Genomic DNA, 22,883 nt, shown 5'->3' with positions numbered 1-22,883 from the left:
AATGAAGTCAGGACATCCCCGCAAAGTGTGCTGGAGAGCAGCTAATTGCTTGTAACATCATCCTTTTTAATTATAACTTCAGTCTCGGTATTTTAGTTCCTCGTGTATCAGAAGTGATGAATCTTACCTTTTTAAAGAATGATGTTTGCTTGCATAAATGATATGCCTACCAAAAATCAAAGTAATCTCAAGTGTGTGCTGATTATCTTATGCAAATCATTTTAAGCTTATCTTGGGTAACACACTTGTTTCATTCTAGGGAGCATGAAGATGCACTTTGAAATGCAGACTAACATGGCCAGATGAATTATACCTTAACTGAGTTCTGCTTCACTTGGGGCTAAAGGGAAGAGGGGCAGCAGGGATTACAATTGAACCAGCTGACAATGTACAGAATATCTGCCTCTGTTACACCTAAAAGATTAGTACAGCATCCAAGATAATTGCTGTTTAATAGCTGCTCAGAGATCCTCATAAAGAAAAGCAATGACTGGGACACATTTTATGGATCTATTGGTTTTTTGCTGCAGTGTGAGAGTGGCACAATGATTGTATGGTTCTAGTCAGTGTAAAGAAACTTCTACAAAACCTCTTTAACATTATGTATAATGACTATAACTCACAGGGGAGCATGTATTATTCGAGGGAGGATGGTTTATCTTGCATATCTAACACTTTTTCTAATTATCATGCCTTAAACAATGGCTAGTAAAGCAAGCTACACACGGTCATTGAAAAGCTAATAACTGCATTCCTCTTCAGAGGAATGGTGGTTCAGCTTCCCTTTTCCACCAGGTAGTGGTGGTCCATAAGACACTGTAGTCACTAGTATATGGATACTGCATGCTAAATGCTGAAACTCTATCCACATACAGATATGGTAATGGTGGATCATTAAATACAAGTCAAGCCTTTTTTATCTTTCATCTGTACTCTGGGAACAATTCATTCAGTGTGGTCTGACAAAGTGTGGAATCCTAATGAGCCACTAAGGAAAAAGTAGCTTTGTCAAGTATGTGTTGCTCCTATGAAGGGCGCTGTTTCTGCTTCTAATGTCTTTCCACCAAACATAAATATTGTTCATTTCAGAACTCTCATATCTCCCGTTTTCACCCTCCACCCCTTTTTATTGGCTTCACCTCTGCAGGTGAACAAACCCTTTAAATTTAGTCTTGGTAAGGGATTAGTGTCCTACTGTTAAAGAGCAGTTTGGAATACTGCTTTTGGAATGCTCATTGGTTACTTTGGTGACTAGTCAGAGAAAAATAGACATCGTCATATACGGCATCAGTTTTGAGAGGTGTTTTTACCACTTTTATACTGGGGAAAATGGAGCTAATAATGTGTCAAGAAACTCTGGAAGTTCTGTGCCTTTTGATTATGAGATGATGTCACACACAAGGCAACTGAAGGATTTACTTCAGGCAAAAGGGTTTAGGTTTAGACTGAAGAAACATGTAGGTATAGACCATGGAACACTGATGTTTTTCATCACTCATTCTCTACTATGGGTTAATTAACTGTGGCTCTATTCCCTCCCACCTTCAGCCTTCCTCCTACCCCTGTATTAAACTTCTAGCAAAAGGTACCATGAGAGAGGGCCAAATACATCTCAATAAAACAATTCTCTAGCTGAAACCATATTGTACAGGTGATTTCTAATTGTATTTAAACTTTTTTCCTCTTTCTTGCTACCATTTAGCATCAACTGCAACAAAATTTTGCACTTATGAAGGTGCAATAAACCTGTAAGAGGGAGAAGATGAGGCCCAATAACTTCTATGTGCTTTCTCTCAATCTAACTTAATTTAGTTTAAATTGATAGGGAATAAAATTAACAGATTGTGGCATACTGTGATGACTTAGATGATGCAACTTCATATAGAATTGTTTTTTCTAAGAGTATTTCTGGCAGGTTCCTTGACCTGTTTCTTCCTCTTTTCCTCTAACATTGTGGTTGCTGAATGCTGAAAAGGCATCTTAGCAGGAAAAGCAGGTATCTGAGATGTCCAGTCTGCAAAGAATGCAGTTATTTTGGGGAGGTGGGAAAGGGAGAAGTAAGACCTGATGACCATACAAATATATTATAAGACCGAGAGGAGTAATTTCTGTAACTGCAGCCTTCTAGCATGGCAGGATGAGGTGGATGTTTTAGGCATGGGTTGCCAGAGGGCAGTATTGCTTAGAGAAAAGACCTGAGTGCTGCAGGAAAGGGTGTTTGCTTCAAATGCCTTTTGCTTCATGTACAGCAGATTACTTCAGTAAATTGTTAGCTTTATTGGGAAGAGGAATGGGGGGAGTACCAAAGGTCCAGGAAGCCATTCAGATCTTGGGCAAAACACAAGAAGTGAGTTATTACAGTAGGTGTGTGCCTGTGCTTGACCAGGACCTGGTAAATCTTCCCTTTATCTCCAGCATTCTAAGCAGCCTCTCTGGACCTGGGATGCAAGTCTGCCCCTCAGCTACTGAACTGTGTCTGCATCCTGCTCTCCTGCAACTGAATAGCGAGGGAGAGACTTGTGCAGAAAGCAAGGCCCATAAATAGACCTTTTGGGGCTTCTCAGACCAGTGCCAGCAAACCTGCATGTCACTGTTACAGCTGAGGAGTTTCTGACCTATCTGATGCAGCAGAACTGTGTAAAAGCTGTTCTCATTGCTTATTTTCTGTGCAGGGAAGCTGTTTTGCATGCATCAGAGTGGCTGTAGCAGACTTCAACATCATCCTTCAGAGCCATCAAGGCAATGTTACCCAGTCAGCAGTTTCCCGTGGCAGTTCTATGGAGCACAAAATATCTTTCTGGGTAAAAGCGAATGTTGCCTGGCTTCCAAGGTTTCTGTAGGGTATGGGAGCTTAATACTGGCCATGCAGTCAGCTGGGCAAAGGAGAATTGCTTTGCACCAGAATTAAAGTTTAGAGCAGCAGAGCTGAATTTTGTATTGTCATCCACATTGGGATTCTTCTGAGATTGAGGAGGTGAGAAGTATCGGTCTGAAGCAGCAAAGACAGGTCTTTGGCCAAATGCTGCCTATATCTTCATGAGACAGGTTAGCTTTCCTTCTGGATGTTTCTGGACCCTTTTGACCAAAGGTTAGGCACAGTTAGGATCTGTTTCCAGCCTTTGGCATGGGACTGAGGGTGGGGGAGCTTGCCTTTGGAGCTTGTGTGTCTGTTGTTTCAGAGCTGCTGGCGGGGATACAAGTGTCTGCATGAGCTCTGTCTGTCAAAAGGCTGAAAATGGAACAAACTATTTACTTGTAGAAAGAGCTTTCTTTGCGGTTTAAATGTTTTGGATGTAGGTGGGTGGTCTTCCTGCTTTTTTCAGGACCTTCTAAGGGCATATTTCAGTGCTCCAGGGGCAGGAACCTTTCCTATTTGTATGGACTGCAGTGTTCAGCTCTTGGCTGCCCATCTTGCACTGGACCTTGCTGCAGGTGGTGTTGTCACCTGGGCTAAATGGCTTGGCAGGGCTCAGAGTAACAGTTGGAGGGGGGGACTTGGGGAAAGCCTGGGGCTCTCTGTATGCTTCTAGAACTCAGGATCTCCAGCTACTTTTTACTTTACACAGGTACTGAAGTGTTTGAAGGACCAAGATGCTGTCACCTCATTAAACTCTGAGTTTAGGTTGTACTAAGTCATGGCAGATAAATCCTGAGCCCTTAATTCTCAACTTGATGACAGCCCCACAGTGGCTGTAAGGACTTGCAAATAGTGTAAGGATGGCTGGGTAACAGTTGCAACTTTAACTCTTTTTAAGTGCTGGGATTATCAAATGAAAGTTTTGTGGGAGACGTGCACAGAGGAAGGAATACAGGCTTAAGAGTGAAATAGTGTAGGGAAAGAACTGTGTAAAATTGATGAGACTACCTTGATGTTATGTATTGAATACCTTAAAAATAGTCTATTGTCTTGTAAAGGGGGCTGATGCTTCTATGTGATTCTTCTATACTCAAGCTGAGCTGTTGCATTTTTGTCTTCACCATGTTGATGGCAGTCTGTGAAGTCCCTACTGAAGGTTACTGTGCAGGCACAAATGCAAGAGACACAACATGGTTTTAAGTGTTACTTCAAAGGGGATGGAAATCCTAACAAATCCAACAGCAAATGTGCACCACCAGGGCAGCTTGTTACAAGTTGTTACCTGTGTAATGATTTTTCACAAAGCAGCTTAGGCTGCGTGCAAGAGAGGGTTTGTTTAAACTTCTTTTGTGCCTCAGCTGCACATTGCTAGTAAGACAAAGACTTCAGTGGGGATTATGATGTTTTAGTGGCATGAATCCTCTCACTCTTTGTGCATGAAACTTTGACTCACCTAAATGCATCTAAATACCTGTTTACAGCAAATTTAGATGCTCCATTCTCTGAATCTAACTGAACTACTGTAATAGGTACCTACCAAGGTTTTGCACAGCTTTGAGGCTTAATTTACATAATGACTCCTGAAAGAGAAAAAGGACTTGCTTTCTCAAGTACCTTGACTGTGAGGAGGGCAGAGGAGTGTAATGGTGTCTCAGGAGCTTCTGTCCCATTAAAACTACTTAAAAAAATGCATGTGTTCTACAGCATTTACATGGTTGAAAGGGGTTCTCTGGGAGACTTCAATATTGCTCTTTTCTTCCAGTTTCTCTCTTGGACAGTGAAGACATGAAAACAATGGCAGAGATTGTTTTTGTCAAAGCTGATGTCAGAGAGATGTTTGAAAGTAAGTTTCATTCTGTTTCAGGATGAAGTACTATGTTAGATTGTGCCTTTTCTTAAGGATCATTGAGCTGAACAGGGATTCTTCATATCCCTGATTAAATGCTCTTCCAGAAGGACAAAATCTTCTTTTGGACTCCAGGCACAAATATCATGGGTAATAGTTGATTTTATAGCTAGTTTGACCACAGTGCTTTGCCTCCAGAGAAGTAAGATTGGTCTACTTCCATAAGCATTCGGCTTCTTACATTTCCAAAATCTTTATTAGTCTCTTTAAGTCTTTAGATTTGACATACAGTCAACAAAATTCTTAAAGCATAATAGAATATTAGTAATGTAGCTATCTGATTAGTGAAATTGCATGTGAAATATATGCAGGCATTAAAATCTCATTTTAAAAACTAGTCCATTCGATGGAACAATGTGCTGGCATCTGGATTCTGGAAAGAGCATATAATAGCCTTCATATGAATTCAATATGAGTTTCTTAAGCTTTTCATCTTTAGCCCACTACAAAAATAATTTGGTTTTGTAGGGATTTTTTGGTGTCTTTGGTTTTCTTTTTCTTTTTTCTTTTTTTTTTTTTTTTTTTTTTGCAAGGAGATAACTGTATTACCTCTGTTTTGGATTGCCCAGCATTAAGATATGTAGGTTGTGTGTCAATTTTTTTACACTTTTTGTATTGAGTTTTGACTTTTTTCATGGTTGTGGGTTTTGTGGGGGTGGGAACGGATCTAGTTTTCCTGAAAAATTTGAACAAACATTTTGGTTGTCTTGGAGAGCAGATTTATAAAAAATATATCTACCTACCTGTTATAGCTTCAAGGGGAAAAACCCTCAGTGTTGCCATGACTTGGAAGGACCTAGTCAAGGCAGGTCATAATTTGGGGTTTTAAATATTTTTCTCATATAGATGAATCCTGTTTGATCTGTAGAATTTATTTGCTTAGACATCTTCTTGAAAAAGTGCTGTTTCTGTTGAGTGCAATTGAGCTGCACTGACTAAAGAGGAAATGTTCTTGGTTTTTGGGGCTTCTGTGGAACTTGCCTCTGAATCAAGGAGAAAAAAAATTCCCTTTGTTCTTTCAGTGCCTCCACTGCTTATATCCAAACAGTATGGATGAGAAAAACATCTTCCTCTGCAACTTTACTGAAGAGAAGAGAATGAGACAGGGTGAATGGGAGATGTTGAGAAAAATGAGGAAGTGGCAGAAGTTTGCTGTAGAAAAAACTGTAATGTATAACTGGGAAGGAAAAAAGTAGTGTGTGCAGGTTACAGGAGACCAGAGCTTCCCTGGCAATCTTGTTTCTGTATGTATTCAGCTTCTGAGTCTGGCTCAGGCTATTCTCTGAATCTGAATCTCTGTGAGTAACTACCTCTAGGCAACACACCTGCGGTCCCTTGATAAGGCTTCTGTCTCTGTACTGCTGCATGCTGTGAGATGGTGTACTCATGCTTTAAAGCATGGGAGACCTAATCAGGGCAAGAGCAGAAGTCAAGACCACAGTGCAGTGGCTAGAAGCAGTAGTTCAATCTTCAGTCAGGCTCTCCAGAGGTTTTTAGACTGAGCTGTTTGACTGGGTTGAAGCTCCCTGTAGTGAATCCAACTCCAGAGCTGAACCCAGACTGAACTATTGTAAGAATAATTTTTTCATAACTGTTGAGCGCTTTTTTCTTTTTTTTTTCTCAGTTCCTTTAAAAAAGTACTTCAAGCCCCAAAGAAAGAGGAGGAGGATCTTGGAGAATCCCCAACTTAGAAGAAAGCTTTGGTGTTATAGGATGAAGATGATAAAACGAGAGTTGTGCAGGAGTTGGCATCAAGAGATGGTTCAGGTGGATGGTAGTCCAGAGGGACCTCAGCCTCAAGAGGTGGTCAAGGAACAGGTTCAGGTGGATGAAAGCCCAGAAGGAACTCAGCAACTCTGCTCACCAGTACAGCTGGAGCAAGGAGACCAACCCTCAGCAGCACAGCTACTGCCTTCTGCTCAAGAGCCCCAGGGAGGGAATGGCATCCATGTGCAGGCACAGAGGCAGCCTGTGCAAGGAGTCATGGCCCCAAACACGGGACCAAAACCAACTGATCCAGGGTGGGAGTTCCCAAAAGTGACTGTGAAGGTGCAGCCCCAGAACATGAGCCAGGGGTGGGAGTCCCCAGAGGTGACTGTGCAGGTGCAGCCTCAGAAGCCAAGCCCAAGATGGGAGGCCCCAGCAGTGACTGTGCAGGTGCAGCTACAGCAGCGGGGCCCAGGGCCATCTCTCCCACAAGTAACTGTACAGGTACAGCCCCAGGAGTGGGGACAAGGCACTGGTGGCATCAAGGTCACGGTGCAGCTGCAGTTGGGCTGTGACCCAGAAGAGGTATCCTGTCTCCAGAACCAAGGTGAGGAAGTGTTAGATAATCAAGAACAGTGGACCCCAAAACAAAATCAGGGAGAGACAATGACAAGGTCTGAAGGTAAGAGAGAGCTTGCTGTGATGGAGCTGCTGCCACAGGGGGTTCTGAGCCAAAAGCAGGATCAAGAAGTGGCAAAATGCCAGCAGGACCAGAGCCAAGAGGAAAGAGCAGAAGTGGTGGAGCTGCATGACATGCAGGCTGAAGACAAAGCCAACCTGAATGGGATTGTGACAGAGGAGCAGCTGCAGGACCAGAGCCAAGAGCAGGAACAGCTAAAAGCAGACCTGCTTCCACAAGAAGAAGGCCAAAAAAGTACAGAGATGAGAGAGGAGCAAGGTGATATCCAAGAAGGGCCCAGGGGGATGGTGAAAGACCAGAAGGAAGACCTAGGACAAGAACTGTCTAAGAAACGTCCAAGAGAGGCTCCAAATTATTTTGTAGCTATTCCAATAACAGATGATCAGGTACTTCGAAGTAGTTGTTCTATTAAACTTAACTTTAAGCTTAGGCTTAATTTTGCATCTTGTTTGCAAGGGTTGTTAACAAGCCAAGAGTGATCAAATTCTGCCCCCTTAACTGCAGTGGTCTGTTGGGTCTGGGATGGAGTTAACTTCCTCATAGAAGCCCTTGTAGGTGCTGTGCTTTGTTTTTATAGCTAGAGCTGTATTTATACACACCCACGTTTCTGCTACTGCTAGGAAAAAGACATTGCTTTCAGGATTGCCACTGCCCTTTCTATAGGGTCTGAGGTGTTGTCTCTCATCAGTAGTATCTTCTATTCTGTAATCTTTTTTTCAAATAAAAGGCCTGGCTTTCATCATCTTGTGTTGTCCCATCCTATATTTTCTTAGGGCTGTATTTAGTGCAAGGGTATTGATTTGTTTGTTCATCTTTTCCACTGAAGTTCACAATGGAGAATGAGAATTTCCTTCACTTCCGTAGATGATTATAGAGAATTGATCTGTTTTCTCTTCTTCATCTTTTATCCAACAAACTTGCCCTGAGATCCTATGTAGAGAGTTAATTTCAAGAACCCATGTGTGGAGTCTGTATGCTCATACTTTGAAGTGTGCTTTGTTCTGTGTCTCCCATGTTTAAGCAGTGTTGGAAAAAGCAACAGATCATTTCACCTCCATACTGTTAAACCAAAATGCAGCAAACAGTGGAAATACAAATAGAAATATTTTCTTCTAGAGGTTTTGCCGGAGACCCAAAGCATTCCAGTTACCATAGTAAATGCTTCTTCATAAATATGTCAATACAGTCTTGCAGCACTTGGCTACTACAGGCCTTCTCTTATGATCTATGGAAATAAATTCCAAAAATTATACAATATCTGGAGAGACAGGTTTCACACTTTATTTACTAGTTAGGAGCTTCAAATGAATCTTATGTAACTTCTGCACAACTCTTTGTACTTGTAAAGAAAGTGGGAAGATACTGGCTCACCTTGAACTACTTATTCCCATTCTGCTACTATGAATTTTGAAGCTCACACAAAACTTTCTAAAAGAAGGATCTGGAATGTCTTATTTCCAAAGAGCACTGTCAGTACCTTTATGGACAGGTTTTTTACCCTTTAGCATTTCATAGACAGGTGTGACCTGCTGGTGGCAATGTTTTGTTTGCAGCTGCTCAAGGTATGCAAAAGCAGACAGAGCCTCACACTTTGTCCCACTACCTGCTGTAATCCCAAGGGGGCTTGGAAGGGATTCTATTCCAGCACTGTGGAACAGCAGTATTGTGAGGTGAGACATGCCCCATGCCCTTTATGTAGGGACATCAGGTGACTATGCACTCAAATATATTATGAAGAGAAAGAAAAGCCTTGGGAGGCCAAGATAATAAGCAGACTATTCCACCTGACAGAGATAGGCAGGGGAAAGTTTTAATTTGAATCAGAAACTGTGTCCAGCCAGCATGGGCAGAATGGAGAAACAGCATATAAATTCTGTAAATTATTAACATTTATAATATATTTGTATCTTGGTATCTTTTTCTATACAACAAAATTTAAAAGGCAAAACCTAAATATTAGCTTGTATGAACAGAGTGAAAATACAACATTCTTCTATCAGTTTCTGCTAGAAGTTTATGGTGTGTTTTCCAATGAACAAAACAGATATTGTTTATTGCAATACATAACTTGGTCCTTTTATTTTCCCTAGCTTAAGCTTTCATGCAGTATCTGGCATGACTATTTATGCTGCTGAAAGGCAATAATTAAGGAGGATTGATGTATCTGTTGTACAGAATTTTTCCTTTTTTTCCTCCAGAGTGACAAGCAGTTGCAATACAGTAGCTTGCTTTGGCAGGCTTCTGAGTTTTTGTTTTTTACCTTAGTTAAGTGTAAAAACACTTATGTATGTGTTAGAGGGAGACGTCAAAGGTGCCTTCCTCTTGGTAGGCAATTATTTGCTCTGGCTCGGTCTTGAGCAGAATGATCTTTGAAGGTTATCTGGAGGATGGCCTCATATAACTTTAGTGATTCCTACATATGACTGGCTTTTGAGAGGTGAACAAAAGTGCAGAGCACATCAGGAAGATAAATGCCAGGAAGGGAAAATAACTGTGCAAGCTGAAGACAATGTTGGCAGATGAACAAATGGGTATGAAGTGGGCAAAGAATAAATCTAAGCTGGAAACTGGAAAGTTTCCTGCCATCTGAGGAATGAGATCATGGAACAGCTTGAAGGGTCATGAATGCCTAACTTATTCTGCTATTTTAATGAGATTTCTGTGTCTTAATATATGGCCTGGGACTGCATCCTGTGAAGCCCTGTGAATGTCCTTCCCCTCTTTTTCCTTTTCTTCTCACTCTCAATTCTGGTCTTACAGATTTCCCTGCGCTCACACCAGCCCTGGTAATCTGGTAGCTCTGACATCCCTGGCTGGATGCTCTGCCCAAGATATTCCCAGTTCATGTTCCTCTTCAGTGCTACTTTAAGGGTGGCAGTGACCTGAGACAGCCCTGTATGAGGATCTGAAAGAAACACTGAAAAGTGTAGTACTGTAAAGTTGGCATATATATGTACAGAGGGTGAGTAAAGAAATCATAGAATGTTTTGGGTTGGAAGGGATCTTAAAGGCCATCTAGTTTCAACCCCCCTGCTGTAGGCAAAGACACCTTTCACTAGACCAGGTTGCTCAGAGCTCCATCCAACCTGGCTGTGAACACTTCCAGGAATGGGGCATCCACAAGCTCTGGGCAACCTCTTCTAGTACCTCATCACCCTCACAATCAATAATTTTTTCTTAATCTTTCTTTTCTCATCTAAACCTACTCTCTTCCAGTTTGAATCCATTTCCACCTTGTCCTATCACTCCATGCTCTTGTAAGGAGTCCCTCTCCATCATTCTTGTAGTCTCCCTTCAGGTCCTGAAAGGCAGCAATTAGGTTACTCTGTAGCCCCTCCTTTTCTAGGCCGACCAAACAGAATTCTCTCAGCCTTTCTTCACAGGAGAGGTGTTCCATCTCTCTAATAATCTTGGTGGATCTCCTCTGAACTTGTCCCAACAGGTCCATGTGTTTCCTGTGCTGGGGACCCCAGAGCTGGATGCAGTTCTGCAGGTGGGGTCTCACCAAATGGAGTACAGGGGTAGAATCACCTGCCCCAACCTGCTGGCCAAATGTGTGTGTATATACACATATACTTGCACATACAATAGTGTTTTGACAATTATAGGTGCTTTTACCTCTAAAGCAGATGTTCATGACCTCACTGAACATACAATTTGGTTGTCTTTTACTCTGTAGACCTTATCTATTACAGAAGGGTTTTAAAGATGCTGTTAGTGTTTTGGGAATAATTATTTTGCCTTAATTATTTAAGAGAGCTCTCCAGGTGGTAGGGCCAAGGGCTGTCAACATTTTTCTCCCTTTAAAGAGGACAAAGGGAAAGTCCTGTTCCAGTCCTGGTGGGTGCATAGCCCTTTTTCCTTTGTGTCTAAGCAGGACTGCAGGAGGCCGGACACCAAGGCTGGACAGGATTGGATCTAAGAATGTTACGGTCTCAGGCTTTCAGTACTCCATCTTAAGTGCTTCCTTCATGCCCCTCACTTCCCAAAAAACCCCCAGCTATCCCATCAAATACACAGCATTTATAGAAAAGTGCTAAAGACTGATGCACCAAAAAAAAAAAAAAAGGTGTAATGATAGGGTAGACTGTTCCCATGGGAGGAGCAGAAAGTTGTGAAGAATTATATGTGAAGATAAAAAGAAGAGGTAAGAAAAGATATTAACAACTGCTCTGTAATAGTTAAGTATCTACATGAAGGAATTTCACTCAAACTCAGCTTCCCAGATGTCTAAGCCTCAAACTGAAAGGCAAAGTGATCATCTTTCTTATTTCAAGGATGTTGGGAAGATTGGATAAGGGAGAACAACAGAATGCTCTTTTGTGGAATTACTGTTAATACTTACCCTAGTCTGTTGAAGCAAAGGTTATAGTTTGTGTGGTCGGACAGCTTGATGGCTTGATTCCTGCTCAATGTTTTCACAATCTAAACACATGCTGTAAATAGCAGCCTGCAATAAATTGTGCTTCAGTTGCAGTAGAAATTAACTTAATGTAATTTCCGTGATGTGTTTTTCACAGTGACAAATGTACCATAAGAGTTGGTGAATTCAGGGAGTTTATATCTTCAGATGGTTATTTTAATTGCGTGTGGCTTTTATCCTCATGTTTATTGGGAACTTGTTATGCTAATCTCTTCTGATGTTCAGGTTGTGGGACTTTTACTGGGCTGCACAATAACTGCTGAGGCTTTATGGAGAAAGATTGCAAAACAAAAACATATTGACCCAGCTGTTTTGATCTAAGTAAGAATAAAGGGGAGCTCTAACATGTTTGAGCACATAGGCATGTAAGGCAGAGCTTGCTCAGTGAAATAATTTGAAAATCTATAAATGATTTCTCTGTAACATGGGCATCCACCAGATACATAGCATCTGTGTGAATGAATTCTTCTCTCTCCTGCCCATTCCCATGCCTGACTTATAAACCTTAACAGAACATATTAAAAAAAACTAAAAATATTTGGAGTCAATTGTGTGAAGGCATAGATAGATACACAAGAGCCAGAAACTGGCCACAAAGTTTGGAGAAACACTAGCTCAGAAAACCACATGTTTACCCAGTCAATCTACTTTGTTTGCTGCTACATTTTCCTTTTGGGAAGAGATATCAGTTTAATCTGTGATCAAACTTGTAATCAGAAAATGGCATAAGATTAATTATGGAAATGCTATTCAATTTCCACAGTCTATTAACAACTGACAACTGCATGAAGATCCCATTAATACTTACACAGTGTTGCGAGCTTTAATCTAACATGCTTAGGGTCAGATTCACACCTACTTTAAGGTCTAGGGCTTCTGGTTCACAGGAGTGCTATGAATTTAGCCTGTAGTCTTTAAAGAAGGAAAACAGATCAATCAATTCCTGAAAAATTAAGTATGAAAATGAAAGTTGCTATGTGATAAATCTGTGGGCCGAGGAGGAGAGGAAGGTGGCTTTGTGGACCCCTGGCTTAAACACTGAGTTGCACTTTTGGGTGTGTAAAATTTTGGCATTCTGAATTTTCCAGTAATGTGTGGGCATTCCAAAAAGAAAATTTATTTCTCTGTCTCCTATTTACTCCACTGCAGGTTTTGGACAGAATTGAAGATGTCCAAGAACTCATATTCTCTAAAGAGCCTGACCTGTCAAGAGCTCTTCTTCCTGTTCAAACTATGCACCTTACTATATTAGTAGCTCATCTGGGAACAGAAGAAGAAGTAAAAAAGTAAGAATCCTGCCAAATTCAGGAGCAGCTAATTTTTCTGTAAATGTGGTACCCTTACTCCTGCTATGGTGAATCATTATGTTCTATTAGAGCCTACACACAATTTCTCTTAAATTTTTGTTCAGTTTCTGGCTTGCTTTCAGTACCTGTGGGGAAAGATCTTTACAAAAGCTAGCTGTGATGCATCAGACATTGAAATTTTCTGTATATGCCATGGGATGAAGGGAAAAAGCAGTGTGGCTGTAAATAGTATTACTACTTTCTTACTGTGTTACTACCACAAATTAGCTCAACAGATGTAAGCTTCCCTGAGCTGCTGTCTTTCGAGAAACCTCAGTTTTTCAGATCAGCCATACTTTTGTATCAGCTGGAAAATGTTAACTGTTAAGATATGTTGCATTAAGCAGAAAACGACAAAAAAGTCTGCTTAGTTCCTTCCCAAGCTGCTCTCTTGTTGAATTCAAGCTGTGGACTGCCACTGGGACCCTGTGAATTATGATGGGGTTATTGACAGCTTACTAAGGAAAGCTACCCTGTGGTCAGGAAGGCTAGAACTGATAGAAAGGTCCAGAAAATAATGCCAGTATGCTGAAGTTTTTTTCTCTAAGCCTCATCATACTGTACCACATTGGGAAACCAGGGACTTCTTGAGGCAGAAGGAGGCAGAAAGGAAAGGCCCTTATGTGCCTGGGAAGGCATCATGTGGTAGAGGTGGGAACCTGGTGAGAACAGCCCTTTCTTCAGGGGCCCTGGCACATATCAGTATGGGAGTGAAAAACAGGCCTCAACACCATACGAGTGTCACACAGGATCTGCTTGGGTGTAAAGCAGAATGCCTAGCTGGAAAGGTGTCAAAAAACCCAATATGGCTAGAAAAAACCTCTTCTGCCCATACAGGCAACACCAGTTAAGCTGGATTAAGATGCATATGACAGGCTTGTATATGCCTTATTTTAAAATTACCTGCTTTAATTTTCATTCCAGAGACTTTTTTGGAGAGTCTAAGGCAGGGGGGAAAGAAATAGGAGTGTTATATGGGCTGAGGAGACATGCAGAAGGCAGCGTACAGTAATTCAGTAATAAAATGCTGTGCCAGTGCTGCTGACTGGGCAGGCTGATGTCCAAGAGGATAGGAAGCTAGTTGAGAGCAGCAATCAAAATGGGAATCAATTGGTTAGGGAGGTGAGTGCAGCTAAATAGTGTTAATGAACTTAAGGGTGGATGTGTGTCTGTAATGTAAAAATAATGGACATACCTAATGAAGAGCAGATCTGCCTTGCCAAATGTTTTTCATCCTGTATCTTTTACCTACCTCCATAGCTCCTCTAAATGAGGCTGTAGTTCAGTGGCTACTGCTCTGTGCTGTCATATGAAAGAATGCCTTAAGCTTAAGTATTTCTCACTTCTTAAGCTAACAGCACTGCTGATAGAGCTGGCCCAGCCCCTCACAATGGGAGGGAGGCATCTTCAAATCTCAGGGCAGAAGATGAAGAACAACTTTTTACATGGACATTTATGCATAGGACAAGGGAGAGCAGCTTCAAGCTGAAAAAGGCAGGTTTAGATTAGATACTGGTAAGAAATTTTTTACTATGGTGAGGCCCTGAACAGAGATAACTTGGGGATGGCCCATCCCTGGAAGCGTTCAGGCAGTCTGTATGGGGCTTTGAGTAACCTGGTCTAGTGGAAGGTGTCCCTACCCATGGCAGGAAGGTTGGAACTAGATGAGGTTTAAGGTCCCTTGCTACAGAAACCAGTTGATGGGAGAAGTTGTCTTAGCAGTATTTAATTTTAACTTAGACATTGTGAACTTAAATGAAGGGCTAGATTAGCCATACTTGTTGTTAAGGTGGAAAAATCAAAATCCTCTGCAAAGAATTTGCTATCTTTTCAACTTGAGTCCTGTCCTTACTATATCTTTATCTGCTGAGTCCCCAGGAGTCTTGGAAAGAAGCTGCTCCTATACCATTAGAGCTGAAATAACTCCAATGTAGTAGTGAGTACTGTTCATAATGTTGGCTGAAGTGGCCTCTGTATGCATTAAACATGCTTTCCAAAGAACATTAGTTTGTGCTATGTGGATTTTACAGCCTGGCTTCTATTTGGATGTTACACGGCTCCGAGATTTTAAAAGAGTAAAATGAATGCAGTCTAAACCTCTTCTAGGTGTAATGATAAAGTAAATGTGGCTAATAAAGCCCCAGTAACCTGTGGGATGGTGTCCTGCAGTCCTTAGTCATGCTGCAGTTTGTTAAAGTATGAAGTCTTAGTAGAAGACTGTCAGTCTTCGGTTTGAAGACTGACAGGATCCCCCTTCCTGAGACAGCAGGGCAAAGAAGGGAACCTGTAAAACTTCAGCAGGTATTAAGTTGCTGGAAATCTTGGTGCTTATGTTTAGAAATTAATATTATACTTTTTTTGTGCCTTTAAAAAAAGGGTTAATTTGAAGTTTTAGTGTCTTTGGATAATTCACTTTTTTGAGACTTCTGTGCACAGCAAGGTGCGTGTCTAAACTTTATTGAAATGGGACACAGAGCTGAGAACATAATGGTCAATTTAATGTTTTGCTAGCCAGCCTGGAATAGGAGGATATAATGGAGAAAAATGCCAATTGTGCTTCAGGTGGGAGAATGAATTTGCTTTAGTTTAAGAATAAAATTAGTCAACCAGTTGAAAATGACAGTGATAAAGTTTTAAGCTACATGACAGACATATAAGTTCAGTTTTATCACTTTTGACTCTTCAGTAGCATATATTCATAGCTTTTCTGGAATGTTAATATTTTGAATGTTCACTTCACTAACAAAACTCATTTCTAATGTATAAGCCAAGGTTGAAGTGAAAGACACTGTATTTACAATCTTCTAACTTATAAAAGCATTTGCAATGAAATACAGTGCGCTTGTTACACCTTGCATGGTGCTGCAGAGTGGTCAAAATCAGGTATATTAGCTGCTATTAAAAATAAAACAATATTACCATATGTAAAAAACCTAATAACTTTTAGCATTTATATACTGATTATTTTTAAGGGCTGTTCTGGCACTGAAGCAAAGCAAGACTAAAGTGGAAGACATCTTGCAGGGTAAAGACCTTAATTTGACATTCCATGGGATCGGAGAGTTTAATAACCAAGTGCTATATGTGAAAATGTTGGAGGAAGACCAGAAAATGCTGAGCAGAATTGCAGGTAAGTACAACACCTGACTCTCTATCACTTATGATAAACCAGTTTGCAGAGTTAGTCAGCTCCTGTAAGCACTGGACCAAGCTGTTGTGTTTGACTGTGATGTGCTACCTTTCCTCTCATCTCCTCTCTTTATTAATTGCTAAATATGAAGCCAACAACTGGGTTCCTGCAGAGCATTATTATTAAAATGGGTTGTCTGTTCTAATTTGGGACAGGTGAAATGCACAGACATTCCTGTGAAGATCACACAGCAAGGCTAACTTAGCCTGCCCTGCAGCTGGAATCTCACAGGCCCGAGCTGTGCACAGTCTTCAAAGTGACACCTCAGACTGAGGCTCTGTTAATTTGATAAACTGAAAGCCTATTAAGTGTTGGCCCCAGCTGAGTATACAAGGACTTCCTTTAAACTGGAGTATGCATGAACTCATAAGTATCTCTGGGACAGGAGATGACAAAAATCAGTATTTGTCTGCATGTGGGTGTGTAGCACCAAAAAATCAGTCTTTTGCTTCCACTGTAGAAGATGAAACAGAAGTGTAACAATATCTTCCTGTCTGCTCTAATCTCCCAAAGCACTGATGGGTTCATGAGATGTTCCAGGCCTGTGATCTACTTCCCTGCATCTGAGTGCAGTTTCAGAAGGGCTTGATACTCTCTTCTTCCTCCCTACTCTGTTCTGCTTGTAGGAGCTGCTTTAGCCTGCAAAGCAGAACCTAATCTGTGTCCTGGGCTTCCATTCTAACAGAACAGAAATAATCAATATACATTATTTTTCTGTGCTATTTTCATACTAAACAAAAAAGAAGCATAGTTCAACTAAAGCTTCTCAGAAAGGCATGCAATACAAAGACAATGTGTAAACTTCAAAGAATATGATTCTCAGATGTCTGCTTTTCTTTTTGTTGATGCTGTTTCCTACCTCCTCCAGTTCTCAGCTTTGATATAATAGTTCTGCTCTCTTATCCTCCTTTTTACCTCTTAAATAGTCAGTGTTACCAGTAGACAGGGGAAGCCTCTTATGAACAGCTTCTTTGCCTCAGCTATATAAAATTAGCTACTTCACTATCCATTACCCCTTACTTGACTCTGGCCTTCTCTTTTTGTTCCATCTATTCCAAAGCTAATTTTGACTTGAAACAGCTGTGCTTTTATGGAAAGTATGCTGATGTTACCCCTACTTATTAGGATTACAACCTCAACAAACTTGCCCATGCACAAGCTGCTTCTTCTGAAGTCTTTAGCAGGAAATAATCTTGACTGGAAGATAAAGTAGAAGGTAGATGATGCAATTTCCTATAAGGTCATATTTGGTACATACCTGTCTACAACATATAAACAATTCAGTGCCATTGAAAGAAGGGACTGATTGACTCTTTTGCTGCCCAATTTGACTGTTTTGAGAACACTACCTTGGCTCTCTCCTCACTCCTGAAAGATGCAGAAATGAGTACCTTACTTCTCATCTGAAAACTGGTTTTCCCTTGACTCATTGTCTTGCTTAACTGAGAATTTTGTTCCCAATGAGTCATAGCATACAAGGTCAATCTTCATCATGTTATTTTATCCCCAACAGAAGTGTCTAATTTTGGTTCTGCAGGATGTGTGCTATGATGCACTTTAAATATCATCTTGGACTTTCATTAGCTCTAAAAGCCATTACAATTGTGGGTGGCAGATCCTTCATTTTCTCTGCCTGGATAACTTGCATCTTCAGGGTTCAGGAAAACTAATATCTAGCTTCTGATCTGAACCCCTTAATTAGATAGAGGAGAATAATTTTGATTGCAAGCCCTGGGAATATTCTGCCAGTACTTGTGTTTTTAATGCAATATGATTGTTCACTGATTGCCTGAAATAATTCCTTGACTGGGAGACAAGCTGCCAGTTTTCAAGCTGTTAACTTCATTACCAATGATTTTGCTACTCAGAGTTGTAACTTCCAGTGTTGTTCTATTTTGCATAACTTTTGACCATTTCCAGAACCTGGAGTCTGGGAATTATGCAAATACATACCAAAGTCTATCCTTTTAATGCTATCTCCAAAGAGATGGGGTTTTGTCTCCCCTCTCTCAGCAAAGCAATTGATTTGTTATCCTATGAATGGGGGGTTTTTTTTGTACCTTTTACTCAATATTTTTGGTTGTTGTGAGCTAGGTGTGAATTTTAAATGCTGCCTTTTTGAGCAGCATGATGTGCCAATAATTTGGCTGGCAAAGGTCAAGATACTCCTGTCAGCTGTCTGTCTCATCATGCCCTGAGTGACTGTTTGTCAGCAAGTTTAAGATTTCTGCCTGCTCTAATGAAGTTTTTTAGCCTCTGAAGTGTTCCTGACATTAGCCAGGTGATTGGCCCTCCATTTGCTTTTGGCCCTACATCACGGACATCAGTTTCAAAGCGGAGTGTTAACCTGTCTCTTGACCAATTAACTGCAGTTAATTGGTAAGTACTGAGCACTGCTGTGTTTATATTCCTGCTAGTGACCTCCTCCACTTTGGAGAAAAGATACTGCTTAAGATGTCTTGGAATTTTCCTAGGATATTTTTCAAATGAGCTAGAGAAGACAGTGTCTGGAAAATTGAGTGCCAGCCTGGCATGGGCAGGACACACCATCCAGCAACCTTGTTCCTATACTGACTTCTTGAAGACAATTGCTGGCCTTGACCTTTGTTCCATCATCAGCCTTTCTGATGAAAATCTGCTCATGGCACTAAAACCTTCACCTTTCAGTAATAACTCCTTCTTGCTGTTCCATAGGCTTGGTGCTGGGTGGTAACCAAGAGGAGATGCTATTTTCAGGTTTTCTTCCTTAGGTGAAGATCTACCTGGCTTCTTTTTATGCATCCAGGGGAGGTTATATGCTGGATGATGTATGGGAAAGGGCATTTTTTTTTTCTAGAAGGAGCTTAGATGCTTTTCTGCTGTGTTTATTCTCTGGGGCTTGCTGTGCTTTGACCTACTGGCATCAGAACAAGAAGATTTAATGTGAAGAAATTCTTCATGTTAATGTGTTCTATTTGACAAAGTACCACGGGCACTTTAGGGTTGTTTGATACCTAACCATACTCATCTAGCACCATTTTCAGATGCCCTAAAGTACTTGCAGCACTCACATGGGACTTACAGCCAGGCTGTACCTTCTGCAGCAGCAGCTGGAGGCCAGGTGGACATCCTGTAGGGCATCTAAAAGGGCATTAGGTGCTTGTTTGGACAACTGGATCCTATTCTTTGTGTTTTCCAGACGGAAAATATAAAAAGCAGTTGCCTTGGCAAAGTGATCAGACAGCCCCAGCTGCTGTTCTTTCATAAATATTGAGAAGAAACATTTTAAACTATTAATTAGCTAAACTCCAAGCCAGAGACCCGGCCTTGATACAAATGCATATGACAAACTAGTGAACACACATGTGGTTAAACTTCCTGATAGGTGGAAAAATAAAATGGAAGTAGGGTGATTTCAAACAAGGCACTCATCGGATATGCAATATGCTATTTTTTACTCAGTTTCAACATTGACTTTCCTTCTCTCAGTACCTAAACAATTAAGCAGTAACAAAGATAAGTGTCAAGATGGGGGAGATCTGGCAGGGAGAGCCACAAATGCTTCAGGTTTCAATTTTAAAATGTTGATTTTTTTTTTCTTTTTTTTCCCCCACTATTTTATCCCCTTAATACAATCAAGGTATAAGGACCTCTGGCAATAAAAAAAATGCTGGGGAGTACTCCAGCTTTAGCCAAGGCTTTCAGTGTAATTTTGGAATTATTTCTTACTGTTTAAGCACAACTGCTGAACAAGACATTTCCAGATCCAGTAGGGATCTGCCTCATGCAAGCCTTGCCTTGCTATTATTGAGACCCTGCATCCCCCAAGTTCAGGAAAACCAAGAATAGTTCGACTTGGTTTGACTTCACATTAAAATCCTTAGCTGAAAGGCCTTGAAGAATATAAATCCTGGAGTTACTCACAGACACTTTCTTCTATGAAGGATTTATTGTTTTATAAATTCATGACTGAAGTTTTTAAGCCAATACCATTGTAAACACTTTGTATCACATTATCTGGGGAAGGAGTACTATGTTTGTGTTGCAATAGCAGGGGAGAATCTGTTCTGTCACAGACCCTAGCTGTAGCCACTGGTGGTAGCTGCATCTTGTTCCTGGCAGGGCTGCCATGGACAGATGCTTTCTTGAGCTCACCATTGATAGGGGATTTGTGAATTCAGAAGGAATTTTGTTGCAAACACAGAAGTTTGGATCTAGTTTCAGGTTTGCAACATATGTCTGCGTGTCATGCAGAACTTTGGTTTTGAGTACTTTTCTCAAATTCGTCTGCTGCCTGTGATGGTGCAAGGACTGGATACCTGCTGTATGTTTTAACTGTCTTGCTCAAGAAAGAGATAGTGGCTTTTTGTCTAACCTCCCTGTAAATATTTTTTCCCTACCTCCCCACAGTTATTAATTTCTTTCTTATATTATCTTTTTCCAGAAGCTGTGGAAGAATGCTTTATCAAAATGAATCTCAACATTTCAGGGAGTAAGGATTTCAAACCACATCTGACTTTCCTGAAGCTCTCTAAAGCATCAAGGTTGAGAAGAAGGGTAAGTAAATGGGTTTAAAAATATTTTTTTCTGGGATCTGTTCTAGTGATTATTTTTCTTTTAATGAGATCCTTGGGATCTAAGCAATAATCATTGCAACCAGAGAACAATATAACTTATTTAACAAAGCTTGTATATAGGCTGGTCAACACAGTTGTCTCTTCATATCTGACTGGAAGAAATGAGGCCTGTTGCTAATATTGTGTAAGTCTCTCTTGTAGAGTGCAGAGTGCTTCCTTCTGCTGTGGCTGGTCAAATCTGCACAAAAACAACGTCAATCTGTTTCCATAGGGCAGGATGGTTTCTGAGCAATATTTGTCTTCTGAGTAATATTTACCTCAGAACAAGATTAATGTCATGTTGGAAGTCAGGCTGGTGCCTTGATTTATACTACAAATGTATGATGTGCTTTTCTAACCTTTAGTGCAGCATTGTATGGGATTTATCACAAACAATTAAAGTAAAAAACAACTCTGATTAGATTGCTCATTTCCCAGTGGAATACTGTCCTGCTTTTTTCCAGGAATACTACTTGTATTTATGAGGTCAATATATTGCAAACCTGAAACACCAGAGGAGCATGCAGAAAGGAAAACAGAAAAAGCTATAATAGCTGAAGAAAATGACCTTGTTCAAGTACTTCATATTGACTTGATATTAGCCTTTTGTATACATGATAAAATCAAAGTTAGATAGGACTGATAGATCTATGCTGGAGGCTCTTTCTTTTATACTGCCCATAGGGATTTTTGTGAGCACAGGCATCTTGCAATGTCTAATGCAAAAGAAACTATACAGTAGGCACGTATGAATTACTGTTGACTCTTGTCTGGAGTATTTTCACACTTCCTCTACCTATGAAATTTAAAACTAAAAAATAGAATTGTGATTTCTTGCATGCTCTCCTCTTTTGATCTCTAGCACTAAATATAGCTTAATCTCGCATAGCGTGATTTATGTATGCCATCTATTTGTGTATATACATAAAAATATGCAAGTGTATATGCCTTTGAATGTTGGAATATCAAGTGGTATGCCCAGAAGTGGATGCAGTATTCCTGGTGTGGCCTCACCAGTGCTGAGCAGAGGGGAATTATCTTCCTCAATCAGCTGGCAACATTCTTCCTAATGCAGCCCAGGATACCACTGGCTGCCTTTGCTGCAGGGATACACTGCTGGCTTGTGGTCAGCCTGGTGTCCACCAGGATCTCTAGGTCCTTTTTCTGCAAAACTCCTTCACAGTCAGCTGTCAGCCTGTACTCATGCCTGGGTCCATTCCTCCCCTATGGCTGACCTTAGTTCTTCTTGTTCAGCCTTATGAAGTTCCAATCAGTCCATTTCTCCAGCCTGTTGAGATACCTCTGGTTGGTATCAGGCACTTCTCCCAGTTTGTTATTGGTGAAGTTGCTGAGGGTGCACTCTGCCACGTTGTCTAGATCATTAATGAAGATGCTAAACAGTACTGGACCCAATATTGGCCCTTTGGGTACATCTCTAGTTACCAGCCTCCAACTAGACTTCGTGCCACCAATCCCTGTCATATGGAACTGGCTGTTCAGTCAATTTTCAATCCACCTCAACTGTTCAGCCAGCCAAGAATTCATCAGCCTTCTTTATGGATATCTCACAGGAAACAGTGTTCCCAGACTTCAGGTAGACAGTGTTCACTGCTCTTCCCTTGTTTACCAAGCATGACTTGTTTCTGTACAAATTTGTTTTCACAATAAAACCTTTGCTCCTAAAATACTATTTTATAGACCAGGATTGTGAAACTGGAGTAGGGCCATATGTTGAGTTGATTATTAGGGGAATGTGAACTTGGTAAGTCCATGTACAAACCTCCCTGAGGTTCCTAAAGCTCAATCCTAGACGTGAGACAATCTCAAAGACCAAATTGGAAGATTAGTGTGTATGTGTTTTGCGATATGACACATCAGTTGACACTGTCAACTTACTGTATTTCATTCAAAATATGATATGAATAAAAAGGAGGAAAACTGATTACTTTTACAGTATCCCATTTGTAAATACTGTAGGAGAGAAATCAGCCTTCCTAAACACTAGAAGATGCCAAAGTATGAATAAGACAAAATATCACTTAAGTTATTATGATGCCATCTACTGGCTGTAATTACTTTCTTTATACCATAAATAAATGTTGCCTTGTAGAAAGGGTGCTGTTTAAGTGTTTCACACAGTTTAAGTGCTTCTTATATGA

The 22,883-nt window shown here is 40.7% G+C and overlaps 1 protein-coding gene across 6 annotated transcripts in view; it reads left to right on the top strand.

The window, feature by feature from the left end:
* Positions 1-22,883, top strand: part of LOC138105002 (mediator of RNA polymerase II transcription subunit 15-like) — a 35,779-nt gene that overhangs the window by 7,071 nt on the left and 5,825 nt on the right. For 3 of the 6 annotated variants that reach the window (XM_069004480.1, XM_069004482.1, XM_069004481.1), the window contains 5 exons: positions 4,620-4,700; positions 6,388-7,556; positions 12,743-12,879; positions 15,912-16,069; positions 20,553-20,665. In XM_069004480.1, coding sequence (XP_068860581.1) covers positions 4,643-4,700; positions 6,388-7,556; positions 12,743-12,879; positions 15,912-16,069; positions 20,553-20,665 — 1,635 coding nt within the window. In that variant the 5' untranslated portion in view covers positions 4,620-4,642. Of the gene's footprint in view, positions 1-4,619; positions 4,701-6,387; positions 7,557-12,742; positions 12,880-15,911; positions 16,070-20,552; positions 20,666-21,188; positions 22,844-22,883 lie in introns of those variants that run through there. The other 3 variants (XM_069004483.1, XM_069004484.1, XM_069004485.1) reach the window with 2 other exon arrangements.

Source organism: Aphelocoma coerulescens, chromosome 2, assembly GCF_041296385.1.
Source record: "Aphelocoma coerulescens isolate FSJ_1873_10779 chromosome 2, UR_Acoe_1.0, whole genome shotgun sequence".
Taxonomy (NCBI): domain Eukaryota; kingdom Metazoa; phylum Chordata; class Aves; order Passeriformes; family Corvidae; genus Aphelocoma; species Aphelocoma coerulescens.
The sequence above is the reverse complement of the archived record's forward strand: the minus strand, read 5'-3'. Positions and strand labels throughout refer to the sequence as shown.